Here is a 15,573-nt window from a genome sequence, read left to right as displayed (position 1 = left end):
TTAAAAACATCTACTTTTTATCAGCTATCCAACGAGGTATAACACTCTAGGGTATTTATTAACCTCAAAGGTGAAACTTAGTTTCTAAGGCTACATGGCAGTCAGAATAAATAGCCCTTATTTAATCTAATTAATTTGACTTAAGTTCAGCATCATCATTTCAGCCTACTTGCTTCCACTATTGAACATAGGCCTCCCTCGGCTAGGTACAACCTTCATGCATCCATCGATTAAGTTAATTTTCTTCTTATGTCGTTAGCAGCATTAATTATCCTTTCTTTGAGAACTTCCACTGACGATATGGGGTTGGGCTCACTGTAAACGAGGCTCTTCATGTGCCCACATACATAAAAATCAATGGGGGTCAGGTCGGGACATCTGGGTGGCCAGGGTAAAGGCCCACCTCGTCCAATCCATTTGTTAGGATAGTTAGTGTCCAACCATTCCCTAACGCTTCTTCTGAAATGAGCAGGGCAGCCATCATGTTGAAACCACATGTCCCGCAGTAATTGTAATTGGAGATCATTAGTAGGTCACTTAAGTCACACACATAAGTCGTGTGGGGATCCGAAAGCACAATATTTCGCATCTACCATGGACGAATCGCATGAGCAGACTAAAATGGATGGCAAGCAAACAAACGACCAAATACAAAACAATGGGCATGTTGTATCCCCAAACTTGTTTTTGCACATTATTTTTCTCACTCTCATCTGCATAAATCGTAAGTTGTCTCGCTCACACGCACCGGATTAACTTGAAGGACAATAGCCGAGGGACCCGTTAGACCTACTACCTGAACCTTTTCAACTATGTTTTTTTCTATGAGTTTAAATACAACCCTAGGTTGTTATACCTCGTTGGATAGCTGATAAAATGTAGATGTTTTTAAGCACATCTGCAGAGCAAGTGCCATAATAATTTTTTGAGATATCCAGAAAAGAAAAATATTTTTTTATAATTTGTACTTATTTTCTAAAGTTTCGATCGTCTACCATGACCTATTTAGTTAACTTACGTGCAATTTTAGTCATTGAGGTAATTAAGCATCTTATTCTTCATGTAAAAAACCAAAAAAATAATCATAAGAGTCAAAAAATTTCAAAATATTCAATTGAATAGCCGAAAAATTGGGCATTTTCATAAAAAAAATTAAAACTCGAATATCTCGAAAACGGTTAAATTTAGGATGGGGGGTTCCGTAGTGAAATCATTCAGAAATGATGTGTACTACATGCCCTTAACGGATCTACATCGACTTTTCCTGTAACCCTGTATATCAACAACTCGCGAATAAAATATTCGATTGCAAACTTGAAGGTCAAATTTGATGTAAACTCTTGATATTACAACCTATCATATTATTGTGTTAGCATGACAAATACATGCATATAAAAATAATATTCCTTAATGTATATGTATATCATAATGAGTAATCATTAAGACACGGCTTATGTTGTATCGTTCCATAGCTGATATCATATGATTATGATATAAAAGAAAATCTTCATCAATATACCCGTATACCTACGTTAATAAACTTAAATACAGTTTAAAATAATAAAAAAAATATCTTAAATATAGTTTAAAAAAGTATTAACTAAGTGTAATGCAAACTTTGAATTGAATTTGTTTTACACGATCGTACGCTCCCATTATATTATTATAAAATCCCAAAATCGAAAGTCATAGGTACAATATAAGAAAACTCTATAGCTTAAATGTTAATTTAGTTAATTTATTCTCGATCAAATACATACACAAAAACATACGAATTTAGACCGGACCGCCTTCGTTTTTGGAAACGTTGCTGAAAAAAAATGTTTTTAAGCAAGTCATGCTGTCTGATCTTATCTCAATCTGAATTTTCACAAGCTAATGCCTCGATTAACCATGACAATATTGCTATCTCTTATATCATGCCACATTTAATTATGATAACCTTCTTGATATTAGTGACTTATTGTGACGTCATTTCTTTTAGATTCAAAAATAGTGGAAGAATTAGAAATAATAATGTTTGAAAATATCTAAATAGAGTCCCGTTTTACCCTTTCAGTACGGAACCCTATAAATCACCTTTTTATTGTGCCATAAATGAATTATTATTGTACTGTCACCGATCCTTGATAAGTGAACATAATTTGAGTTGAAATTGTCCGTTTAAGTAAATGATAAGTCAATAATACTACAAACACACATAAGTGAAGTGAAGATAATATAAGCATGTTAAATATAACTCTGACAGTAGTCAGAGTTATAGAGTTAGAGTTAAATATAACTCTGACTGTCAGAGTAACATCTATCTAACTCCTTCGCAATTAATATGAAGATATGGGTGCTACTGCACCACTGTATGGAAACTTTACTTATGGAATGCTTCACAAAAAGGAACCGAGACAACAAACGATATTTTATCATTTATTTATTGATACTATGTGTAAACACACCTCTTCGATAGCTTATTCTTCGAATTGATACGACGAGGCTTCGCCGCATGAATGTTGGGCAAAACCTTATTTTGTTATTTGTTTAATTGTATCGTTTCATTCGTCATTAACACATGAAAATGCTTATAATGTTATATTATCTGTAATCTGAAAAATGTACTTGTGATTTAAATTTTTTTAAGCTATTGCATAGCTTCTATTAAGCTATTGCATAGCTTCTATCGCGGGCCTTGAGCGCGGGGACCGAATCCAGAAATTTAGTAACGAAAAACCTCACGCTCCCCACTCCGACGGGTGCGGAGGTGTGGCTTGAAGGCAAAGCATGCAATAGCTTTACCGCGGCAGTCCCCGAGTGCCACACGTCTTTTTTATTTAAAAATGCCATTTATATTACTTTGCTGTTTTAGTTACATGAATGTCCTTGTGAAACTATTTGCAGTTATTTTTCAAATGTTCTTATAACGGGAATGGCTAAATCGGTCGTAGTTTTGGGAGCAATTTAATAAAAACAAAGAAACAAATAAAAAAATTATTATTAAAAAAACAAAATACCCGACTGCACACTAAAAAAAGAGTAAAACACCCTCATGCGTGTGCCCGCAATCGGGCTGTATACTCGAGCATATCCCCCTCCGCACCGCGCCGCGCGCCGCATGCCAGGCCACGCCCTATCTTTTTGCTTGCTAACGCATGAGTTGCTTTGCGTTGACGCAGAATTAACATGTTCCCGTGGGAATTTTGAGAAAAAACGTATCCTATATTAATTACTCCCGTGATTGAAATGAATCTAATGATACCGCATACATATTTTTTTAAAGGGAAATTTAGAAAAAATATTATTATGTCTTTATCCCGTGGGACTTTTAGGATAAAATGTATCCTATGACACTCCCGTAATCAAGACAAATCTAACGATACCTCATACATCAAAACCCATCAAGCTGTTTAGGCTACAGGTGGTCACAAAGGAAAAGACATACATACATACTTACATACACTCGAAAAACATTACCCTCCTTCTTTGGCAGTCGGGTAAAAAACACGTGTGGCACTCGGGGACTGCCGCGGTAAAGCTATTGCATAGCGTGCCTTCAAGCCACACCTCCGTGCCCGTCGGAGTGGGGAGCGTGAGGTTTTTCGTTACGGAATTTCTGGAGTCAGTCCCCGCGCTCAAGGCCCGCGATAGAAGCTATGCAATAGCTTAAAAACCAAAAAAATCTTTATAATTCTACGAACCTTATCTTTCTTATTTTAATAAAAACAACAATTCGATTATTGGATAATTTGATTGATGAAAAGTGTAATAAATTATAATCTTATCTAAATATTTAGAGATCATCAATTACAAAAGAAGTGTTAATGTCACTTATGACTTGTCATTAGTGACAAAAAAGACATATTACAAAATATTGAAAACAACTTTTCCATTTGATGTTATCTTTGGCTTTACCCAAGAAGCTTATATCTAATACACTGGAGATTTCAGTATGAACATTAACTTGTAACAAGAAAATATGACGTTGAATGACGCCTGTATGTTTTTTTAGCCAAGTTAGGTGTGAAAGTGATAAAAAAACATACAGGCGTCATTCAAGGTCATATTTTCTTGTTACAAGTTAATGTTCATACTGAAATCTCCAGTGTATTAGATATAAGCTTCTTGGTCATTAGGTAAAGCCAAGAAGCTTATATTATCTAATACACTGGAGATTTCAGTATAAAAAAACTTTTTCTGGATAAAAAAACATACAGGCGTCATTCAAGGTCATATTTTCTTGTTACAAGTTAATGGTCATAGTGCAATCTCCAGTGTATTAGATATAAGCTTCTTGCTAATGACCAAAAAACAATTCATCAAAATGTCATGCCACAGCTTCTTCCTTTTTCTCTTGTTCCTTTTGTTGTTTGTGCTACAAGGAGGAAGCAAGGATCGGCGGAAATAACAGTATTACTTTAACAGTATAGCAGCCTAAGATAGCAGCCAAAAGAATTTTCCAAAAGCCTGTTATTATTCATGATAAATAAAGAGAATACATAATTGGGGCTATTCTACTAAGGGACTCTACTGTCTTTATATATATATTTTAATAAAGATACTTGGGAAAAGGCTTATTACACTACCCGATATGAAGGGCCCTGCATCTAGGGTGGGCGTGTTCCCTAGTTAGTGTGGCGCTTATTACACTTCTCTGCGAATTGGGCCCTAACTCAGTTTATACGCGAATGTCTAGAGAGATAAACGTATTGTTGCATTTTACATTATGCCGCCGTCAGTATCGAAACTTCAAAAAGTTGCTGTAGCAGTGGCAACCGTTGACGCAATAATAAATATTAAAAAAAGAAGAGAAAGATCTGGGTGAAAGAGTATTTGCGGTTACGTGAAAAGCTTTCAAATATGCAAATACTGAGCGTGCTTGAACCGGGAGTTTTAATGAATTAATTAGAGTAGGTGCAGAACAATTTGAACACTTGTTGAGTTTTAAAACAATTAAATAAACAATTGATTTAAACAATTTATTTATTTGTTAACATGGCGGTGTGATCACAAACATTTGGAACTTCCCTTTTAAGTTATATAAACCTGTAGTAGGGAAGTTTGGTGACACCTTACATACAAAAGCAGCCACTCCACGCACTAGTCGCGCGGCAACTGAGCTCCCTAACCGCCCTAAACGTTATTACATTACCCAATCTGCAGGGCGCTTAGGGAGCTAGGCAGATCGGGCAGACCCGATCGCCCTAAATCGGGACACTAACTCCCTAAGTCTTATTACACCACTCTTAGTTAGGGTTAGGGTCCCTAAAAATTGGGTGGTCTAATAAGCCTTTAACGATAGTCCGTACTTTATTTATTTATTTTTTAATGCAATTAACACCGGAAATATTACATTTGCTAATAGTGGGTTTGAATCCGTAAGTGTGCGAACTAATGTCGCTCGGCGTCTCTTTACTTGGTGAAGACCCGTGTCCCCAAGTGGAGTAAAGAGCAGATGCATTATGTATAGGTACATCTGTTTCACTGATCGATTTCTTTAGGGACAAGTAGGTGATCAGCCTTCTGTGTCCCGCCAGACCGAGATATTTTATTTTTCGTTTCCACCGGTAATCGAAAACAGGACCCCTCGGCTCACGCGTCAACCAATGTACCAAGGCAGCCAAGGAATATTTGAGTGCATATGACTTATGAGTGATCTGTAGAGGGACATGTGGTAGGTATAAAATAACAATTTTTTTTTGCTTTGCAATGGCCTTAAAATGTGAATGAAAATAAACCTATCCCGTCTAAAGTAATGTTGTCTCTCTTCTGCATTTCAAGAAATCAAAGTGCAAAGGGAGTGCGATTTGCAATTTAATGAAATACCTATTATTAAATTTCAAATCCCTAAACTACATATCCATGTTCCATATCACTACATAGTATAAAACAAAGTCGCTTTCTTTGTCCCTATGTCCCTTTGTATGCTAAAATCTTTAAAACTACGTAACGGATTTTGATGCGGTTTTTTTTAATAGATAAAGTGATTCAAGAGGAAGGTTTTAGTATATAATTTATTAGATTTTAGACAAAGCGGGCGAAGCCGCGGGCGGTAAGCTAGTAATTATTATGATACAAAAATATCTTAGTCACAAATGTAGGCATTTGTGTGATGATTGAAAAAAGACAATTAAATATGATAATGAGATAACAGAAAAGATAGATGATTGTTATTAGTAAAATGGGCCAGGATATGATAACATTACTTATGATAAAAACATATGTGCAATATAAAAAGGAAGGAAAATAAGAATTAGTCGCAGATTGGGCCCATTAATATAGTGATGAAGTCCGTCATTCTCTTACTTGCTACCGTTACCTGTGAGTATCTTTGAATTATAATATTATGTTAATTGAACTTTCAACGTAGTGAACATTTAATTAAATATTTTATTGTGCCTAGATAACTACCTACAATTGATTGATACTCAGACCCCCATGCTTCCCCATGATAAAAATTCTTGACAGGGCAGTAAGCCATAGCCAATTTTTTTTTCAAGAAAGTCTTTTTGATTTTAGACTATAACTGCTGACTGGAAATGCCTCCTAGCTGTTATGCTATTTTATCTGTGAATTTGCACAATTAAAATGAATATTTGAATAACATGTATTTCATATCATTATTATTTTTGAAGTGAAAACTTCTTTAGCGGCGTTGGGTATAAAATTTTAAACTCGCGTCAGGACACGTGACCTGATCGAAAAAGCGTAAGACGGATGGATATCAAACATGCTCAACGTTAATAATCAAGTTTTCACTTCTGCCGGCACTCCCGGAGTGCAACCCGTCTTTTTTTTTGTTTGCGTAAGGTCATGCGTAGAAAGTTATTTTATAGATTTTCATGTGCTCTTTTCGAATTTCCACTTGGCCACCTCGTAATATTTCTGCTCGTGTCACAATATTCGAAAAATTGTGTCGTTAAGTTTATTAGTTGTTACAGTATAACAGTTAATACTTTCCAAGTCATTTTCGAGGAAAATATCTGTGGACAAAATGAGAATATAATTAGATTGAAATTGGATTTTATTTGAATAATTTAAGCCCTACATGAAAAATAATGTCAATTGTACTCCACTGAAAATCAGCGTTGCAGCTGCAAAAGGCGCTGATATTCTGTATTTCCATTTTCAACACGAAATCAAATTCTTCCAAAAATATAATTATTGTCTCTTTTACTAGTTATGTTTAGATTTCGTCCTGTAATTTTTTCCTCTCTTATGTATATATAGAGTTACAACTGCACTTATAATAATTTTGCATTTACTACTGTCACCAAATAAAAAAAACACGATCCACTCATCATTTATTTCCAACAACTTCATTTAGCACTTGTATAATAAAAAAGTTCACCAATAGCAAGGATATTCCAATTAATAATACTGACGTAGTTATTTCGTTAATCATTTAAAAAAGTTAATTGAAAAAATTACATTTGGACGTCAGTTGGTCGGTATCTATTTGGTGGATGTAAACAAGATATCTTACGAAAAACTCAACTTATTAATTTGGATTACAGTGTGTACGTGTAGCGTTATCCCCACTATCCCCGGGGACAATAGCCACTATGTGGAAGGAGAGAGCCGCTATATCTGGATGCCTGATGGTGATGGCGTTCCTCACCTCGTAGACCTTCAAGCTGAGGAAGAACCTGACATGAGCAGAAATGCTGGATCTCGGAATGCATATTGGCTTTTTACGAGGTAAATAAAAATTTGTTAACATAAAATTTAAAAATTTGTTATTTTAATACACATCGTATTAATAATTTTGAAAATACCTGTATGGTTTACCTTACAATAAAACGAACCTTTAATAAGTTTAAATTACATTAAAACTTCAACTGCCCTTCATATACATAATTAATTTTACGTCGATGATAATAAGACGTTAAAATTAAACCTCTAACTTATTTTTACAGGAACAACCGCAACAACCATCAACTTCTGGTACACAATAACGCTAATTCAGTGCGTAATTCTAATTACCGTAGTAACAGACAAACTAAAGTTGTCGTTCACGGATGGAACAGCAACGGAAATTCAAATATAAATCCTTTGATTACTTCGGCATATCTTGATGTAGCCGATGTTAATGTTATCGTCGTTGACTGGAGAAATGCCGCAAGTGGGATTTACACCACCTCTGTACGTGATGTCCCAAGCGTAGGACAGCATCTTGGACAATTCTTACAATTTGTTATTAACACAGTCGGAGGAAATTGGAACAACTTCCATCTAATTGGCTTCAGTTTGGGAGCACATATTGTTGGGAATGCTGGGCGTACCGTAGGAGGCCGTCCTGTTCGTATCACAGGTAAATTATTGGCTTAATATTGGAATATAATGATGTCACTGGAATTCTACTTCAAATATATTTTAATATGTACAATTTGTAGGTCTCGATCCTGCTGGCCCTCAATGGGGCGGTAACTCGCGCGCTCTGAACACTCGTGACGGTGTATATGTTGAATGTATCCACACCGACGGTGGACTGCTCGGCATCTTCGACCCAATCGGTGACACGAACTTCTATCCTAATGGCGGTAGAAACGCACAGCCTGGATGTGCTATCAGTACTTGCTCTCACAGCCGCGCCTACGAACTTTTTGCGGCTAGTGTTAGGTTCAACAACTTCAATGGCAGACGGTGCGCTAACCTCAATGAAGCAAGGAACAACAGATGTACTGGCGCTACTCTTCGTATGGGAAATCGTGACCTAAACAAGCGCGGGTGAGTTCCTTCTTTAATTTAATTATATAAAACATACAACGAACTGTAATTTTTCCAATTTATAAGAAAGTAGCAACACCCACGTAGACTTTGTTTTTAATAAGTCTAACAAAATTTATCAAAGCGGAAACTGATCCAATATACTGACCAAAATCACAAAATCGGTTCAACTCTTCTTAGTTTAAAAGTGATAGGCTCACGACTTTCTTTATTGATGTAAAATGTAGAAGATATTTTGTAATGGAATTCCAACTATGGCATTATTTTTATGTAACGTGTTTAAACTTATTCGAATTAAAAAACCGATTTGTTATCAGATCTACATTAAATTGGAATATAACTCATGAATAACCTATATTTTAAAATTATTTCTATTTCAGATCCGGTCTATACGGTTTAACGACTGGACGTTCCTGGCCCTTCTAAAGAAACTGATTGGTATTCAATTGGACCGGTAATGTTCACAAACAAAATATGTAACAACTGAAGATTTTTTAATGCTTATTGGTTAAATACAATTTTTAATATATTTATTGTTTTTAATTTTACTTTGGTTACCTAGTTATAGAGTTCTTAAAAATTTAAAAACATTTTATAAAAAGAATAGTATTATGTAAAACACACGAATCATATTATAAGTAGTTGAGAGTCGGGCTAGATTTAAATCCGATCTATATTTATATATTGAATTTATTTATTCGCGGATACCATCGTGATGTCTTTACCTTTTTTGATGACTCTTTGTTATTGGTAAAGCTTAACGGTAACGTGTCGAATGGTAGGTATACTTTGATAAGAAAACTAGTATATTATGATGAATGCCTCTTAGATAAATTAATGTAATTTTGAAAATATAGTTTTCATAAAAAAAAGATAGAGTTTATTAAATAACAACAATTTAATAAAGGTCTATAGCATGTCTATAGCTTATCCGTTGATACACAGTAGATGGGTTGGTGATTATAATTAGGAGTCTTGTGATGAAAACTAATAACAGTAAGGAAGGTAACTCCTCAACAGTATCTTTAGTTAGGTCACAGAATAAAATCTAGTAGCTAGGTTAGGTAAACGGTTCAATATGCCATTTTGGCATTTCGTACAAAAATAATCCAACAAACCTGCATGTGCAAGGACTTTAAAATTATGCACTATGAATAGAAAAATAAAATTTAAACATTCGTGCCCAAAAATGACCTGAGAAAATTAAGCCGAAAATTGACCATCGTTACTTGTATTTGGTAAAAGACTCATTATTAGTGGAGAAAGGAAAGATCTGATTTGGATTAGGTGTTGGATTTGATAAAAACTGAGTGTGGCTGAATTTGCCAAAAGGCGAATCCACAGTGACCAGTCAGTACTTGCGTGTATAAAGGTGGTTTAATTTTTTTAATAGTTTTTTTTTTATATTTTATATTAGCTGACCTGTGATCACTTTGTTGGGCTTTAAACTCATTGAGGAGATCTTTGAATGAAATTACAATATTATATCAGAAATTATCGATTTAAATCATACGATCAACCCACAATATCTATAATAAATATTGCGTTGTTGTTTATCATGATTGATCAGCTTAGCTGTTATTTATTCAAGGGGTAGATAGAGATTTATATCGAAATCTTTGGAAAAAACTTTTCTTCTTCAAATTAATCTCGATTAAATTTTATTTTAAATTTAACGTTACGATTTGTTTTTTTTTTTCTGAAGAAATTTATTTATAGTAGTTTGCGCTGCATTTATTTACTCTTATGGTCAAATTTAGACTTTAGGCCATTGATTAAGAACAAAAAAATATCCAACATCTTAGATTCATGTAATGTTTTCATGTAGTGTATAGTTATGTATATATATAAAAATTAGATTACAAAAAGATTAATTATCGAGATTATTAGACTTAAATTATATTGTGCAAAATGGGCAAGGAAGCGATAACATTAATTAAGATAAAAACACATGTTCAATATAAAAGGGAAGTAAATTGGGTGTTCGTCGCACAGATTCGGCCCATTAGAGTGATGAAGTCCGCAATTCTCCTACTTGCTACCGTTACCTGTAAGTATTGCTCATACAAGTAACATTGCATTCTTGGTCAACATTTTCGTTATATTATATTTCTCTTAATATCCATTTTCAACAAAAACTTCTTCTTAAGCACATATGATATTTAAATTTTGTAATAGTAAGACTTAACAATTACTGTTTTACAGTGTGTACGTGTAGCGTTATCCCCACTATCCCTGGGGACAATAGCCACTATGTGGAAGGAGAGAGCCGCTACATCTGGATGCCTGATGGTGATGGCGTTCCTCACCTCGTAGACCTTCAAGCTGAGGAAGAACCTAACATGAGCAGAAATGCTGGAGCTCGGAATGCATACTGGCTATTCACAAGGTAAACTTAATCACGCAGTTCAAAAATAAAGTATCAAATATTTTCTGTGCTCTCGAAACTCTGTACTTCATAAGATTAAGTAGCGGAGAAAGATACTGGGCATTTGTTTCATTTTGCACCAATCACAATGTAATTTAAAATTAAATCTCAAACTTTTTCTAGGAACAACCGCAACAACCATCAAGTCTTGGTACACAATAACGCTAATTCAGTGCGTAACTCTAATTACAATAGTAACAGACAAACGAAAGTTGTCGTTCACGGATGGAACAGCAACGGAAATTCAGCAATCAATCCAATGATTACATCAGCATATCTCGATGTTGCCGACGTTAATGTTATCGTCGTTGACTGGAGAAATGCCGCAAGTGGCATTTACACCACGTCTGTGCGTGATGTCCCAAGCGTAGGACAGCATCTTGGTCAATTCTTACAATTTGTTATTAACACAGTCGGAGGAAACTGGAACAACTTCCATTTAATTGGCTTCAGTTTGGGAGCTCACATCGTTGGTAATGCCGGTCGTACTGTAGGAGGCCGTCCCATCCGTGTTACAGGTAAATTATTTAATAGATGATGAAAAAAATAATGTTGCAGGTTATAGGACTTATTCTTAAAATATTATTAATAAACAATTTGTAGGTCTCGATCCTGCTGGTCCTCAATGGGGCGGTAATTCGCTGGCTCTCAACAATCGTGACGGTGTTTATGTGGAAACCATCCACACCGACGGTGGACTACTCGGCATCTTCGACCCAATCGCTGACGCGGATTTCTATCCCAATGGTGGCAGAAACACACAGCCAGGCTGTTGGATCAGTACTTGCTCTCACAGCCGCGCCTACGAACTTTTTGCCGCAAGTGTTAGATACAACCACTTCAATGGCAGACAGTGCGCTAACCTCAATGAAGCAAGGAACAACAGATGCGCTGGCGCCACGTTTCGTATGGGAAATCGTGACCTGAACAAGCGCGGGTGAGTTTCTTCTTTTTTTTCAAATACTACTAACTAAAACATTATGAACTGTTATTTTTATAATTAATAAAAAATATGTGTAATTAAATGGAATTCCCATCGTAATAAATGTTACTGATATAATCAAAAACATATAATCTCGTCTGTACAAATTCAATAATGCGATATCATATCCGATCCTCTTAACAAAAATATATGATCCAACACTCCTTCTCTATATAGAAATATATTGAAAACAGCAGATAGTATCATATTGTGTTTAATATAAATAATTTTATTTCAGAGTGGGACTTTACGGTTTATCGACAGGCAGCTCTTGGCCGTTCTAAGGAAACTATTATCCAACACGGCAGTGATGTTCACGGCATCGCAAAATATGTATATATACCATTATGTAAATTATTAAAATTTAAAGATCTATGAATGTTTGTTAAATTATATTTTAAATACATTTTTGAAGAAATGTTTGCATTTTTTTTTTCATACCAATACCAATTTTCCATATGCGTAGAAGATCCTGTAATTATACATGATCAATTAAGATAAACATGTTAACAAATTCAACAAACAAACAATATATAAGTTTGATTAATACTTTTATCAAATTATAAAGGGCAATACAAAAAACTGGATTCAATTTTTTTTTAATATAGGTAAGTATAGAAACAATGATCACGGTAACCCTTTGGAAACATACAGAATTAAAAAATATAGAATACAGAATACAGAATTAAAATTACGAAGTGTCTAGTCGTCCGCTAAACGGATGAATAAAATAAATTAGTCGTCCGATTACCGGATGAATAAAATAATTTAATCGTCCGATTACCGGATGAATAAAATAATTTAATCGTCCGATTATTCGGATTACTAGATAACCTTTTAACACTAAAGCTAGTTGGGTTGGACTAAAGCAAAGGGGGCGCAGGACTTAGAAAATTTTTGATGGAGTTGGTGTCATTATAACACCTATTTATTATTGTTTTATCGTAAAGATTACGCTAATATAAGCATGTTTTATAGGAACAACTTTTCTCTAAAATCAAAAATGGCCGAGATATTCGCCCTCAATTCGTTAGGTTAGGTTTAGGTTAGGTTAGCCTTTAGGTTAGGTTAGGTTAGGTTTCTTAAAAAAAAAAAAAAAACTACACAGAAATAGGAGCCCCGCGAAGCGGAGCTCCGTCGACGCGCAAAAAAAATCAAGTTCAGGTTAGGTTAGCCGTTAGGTTAGGTTAGGTTAGGTTTCTTAAAAAAAAAACTACACAGAAATAGGAGCCCCGCGAAGCGGGGCTCCGTCGACGCGCAAAAAAAAATCAAGTTTAGGTTAGGTTAGCCGTTAGGTTAGGTTAGGTTAGGTTTCTTAAAAAAAAAACTACACAGAAATAGGAGCCCCGCGAAGCGGGGCTCCGTCGACGCGCAAAAAAAAATCAAGTTTAGGTTAGGTTAGCCGTTAGGTTAGGTTAGGTTAGGTTTCTTAAAAAAAAAAACTACACAGAAATAGGAGCCCCGCCAAGCGGGGCTCCGTCGACGCGCAAAAAAAAATCAAATACCTACGTGTGCCCTCCTCCCCCCACAAAAAACCTATAATACGTGCGGCAGTTCTCTAAAGAAACCCCGATAACCTAACTATATAGATAAATAGATGTTATCGGACGATTAAATTATTTTATTCATCCGGTAATCGGACGACTAATTTATTTTATTCATCCGTTTAGCGGACGACTAGCACTGTCCTTAAAATTATTATAATTTTATCCTAATAGGTATTCATTTTATAATAATGAAGTTATAACTGAATGGAAATATTAAATTAGATAAATAAAAATGGTACAAAAAGCGGATATTTTATGATTTGCTAAGTATTCTTGACCCCCCCGTGGTCCAAGCCTTGTCGCGGCGGAGGGGCTCAGTAGCTTGGGGTGCAAGCCAGCACCTTGAGTGAAGCGAATATGGACCGAGCTGGTCGCTCTCAGTACCTCTCTTATTAGAAGAGTAGACAGGAGATGCGTGGCGCATTGGCGCGTGCCTGTGGCTCAAAGGGGCCAGTGGAGCTTTTGGGGAAGACAACCCCTATAAAAATTACCCCAATCCTAAGTTAGTGACACTCGGCGAGAGGATGAATGGTCGGTGGGAATCCGGCAGATAGAGATGTCTCAGGGGAGCGGCCCCTGGTTAACAAAAAAGCAATAATGGAGGTCAACAAAACTGAAACTACTCCAGGAGGGTACCACCTCGCTTCGAGTGTGGAGAATCCCTCACGGGACTGTCCCGAAGGGACAGTACCGTCAGCCCCATCGTATTCTGGAGGGGGCACTGGCCACCACACGGGTCAGGCATCAGGCCCTAATGCTGATGCGAGTATTGATATGCTTACAACAAATGATAATGAAGCGCAACCTAGCGGTGCTGTAAGCAAGATTAGACGTAAGCGACGCGTTGAAAACCGCTACGTCTCAGATGATAGTGCATCAACTGAAGGACTAAATGCTCCTAAGATGCCAAGCATACGTAGAGGAAGCCGTAATCGGCCTACGACTCGACAGTCTAGTCGAATACAAAGTTCTGTTCCATCGGACCTGAATATTGCCGATAAACAATTTACGTCGGATGACAATGAGTCTTTATCGGCAATTTCAGTATCGTCCAAATCTCAGAAGACACTTCCAAATATGGAGGACTTGATGGATAAATTCCGGAATCAACCTATTCCTGACATTGAAGCATGCGTTACATCAGCAGTGAAAGAGATTGAATACGTTGCTAATTCCTCGAAGAATTTAAAAGGTGACTTCGTTAGGAAGCTCAGAGCAGCAGCGCGTATTGTGCAAGCCTCAGCTTCTGAACTGACCTCACGGACACAGCAACACTTAGCAGATGAAGAGGTGGAGCGCCTGAAGCGTGAGAACACTAACCTTCACGCCAAGATTGCGTCTTTAGAAGATAGCATGAAGGAACTAACTGGAGAAATTGCCCGACTCAGTAAGGCATCATCGAATAATCAGAATATGGGTGGCCAAAGGAACGTTAGCAATAATGATTCCATTGATATGAATAAGATTGCAGCGCTTATAGATAGCAAATTGGATGATTTCAAAGCCTCAATATTCCCTGATAAAATCTTGGGTCGGCCGCCTTTGGGGAAAGGAAAGAAGCCGGGTGTTGCGTCTTCCCAATCCCGTGCTAATGTGGATGAAGGACAAGGAAAGGCTGCGGCAGAAGTATCCTCTCCATTTCCAGAAAAAAGAGGGAATAAGAAGAAAAAGCAGAAAAAACGTGATAATGCGATGGCCATCTCTGATACTACACATATTCCTGCACCTCCTATCCAAGATGTAGAGGAGCCCAGGAATGAGACGTGGTCTATGGTGGTTGGTAGGAAAGCTCGGAAAAAAGCTGGAAACCAAACCGTACGAGGACCAAAACCGGTAAAAGTAGCTCGGTTGCCTAAAACAGCGGCAGTAACGATTACAATTCCTGAAGGTTCAACTGTTAA

General features: G+C 36.3%; 2 protein-coding genes across 2 annotated transcripts; both read left to right on the top strand.

Moving 5' to 3' along the window:
• Window positions 1-7,500: 7,500 nt before the first annotated feature.
• LOC149487625 (pancreatic triacylglycerol lipase-like) lies at window positions 7,501-9,181 on the top strand. The gene is made up of 4 exons (XM_089695872.1): window positions 7,501-7,686; window positions 7,905-8,299; window positions 8,382-8,715; window positions 9,096-9,181. The coding sequence occupies exons 1-4, from the start codon at window positions 7,580-7,582 to the stop codon at window positions 9,139-9,141; spliced, it is 882 nt and encodes a 293-aa protein (XP_089551998.1). The 5' UTR covers window positions 7,501-7,579; the 3' UTR covers window positions 9,142-9,181.
• A 1,547-nt stretch (window positions 9,182-10,728) lies between these two features.
• LOC149487624 (pancreatic lipase-related protein 2-like) lies at window positions 10,729-12,409 on the top strand. Its single transcript, XM_089695871.1, has 5 exons — window positions 10,729-10,765; window positions 10,921-11,104; window positions 11,267-11,661; window positions 11,747-12,080; window positions 12,364-12,409. The coding sequence occupies exons 1-5, from the start codon at window positions 10,729-10,731 to the stop codon at window positions 12,407-12,409; spliced, it is 996 nt and encodes a 331-aa protein (XP_089551997.1).
• Window positions 12,410-15,573: the final 3,164 nt, after the last annotated feature.

This window comes from Colias philodice, chromosome 6 (genome assembly GCF_061535455.1).
Source record: "Colias philodice isolate Cphi_HAF_F1 chromosome 6, ilColPhil1 Martin Lab GWU primary, whole genome shotgun sequence".
NCBI lineage: Eukaryota > Metazoa > Arthropoda > Insecta > Lepidoptera > Pieridae > Colias > Colias philodice.
The sequence above is the reverse complement of the archived record's forward strand: the minus strand, read 5'-3'. Positions and strand labels throughout refer to the sequence as shown.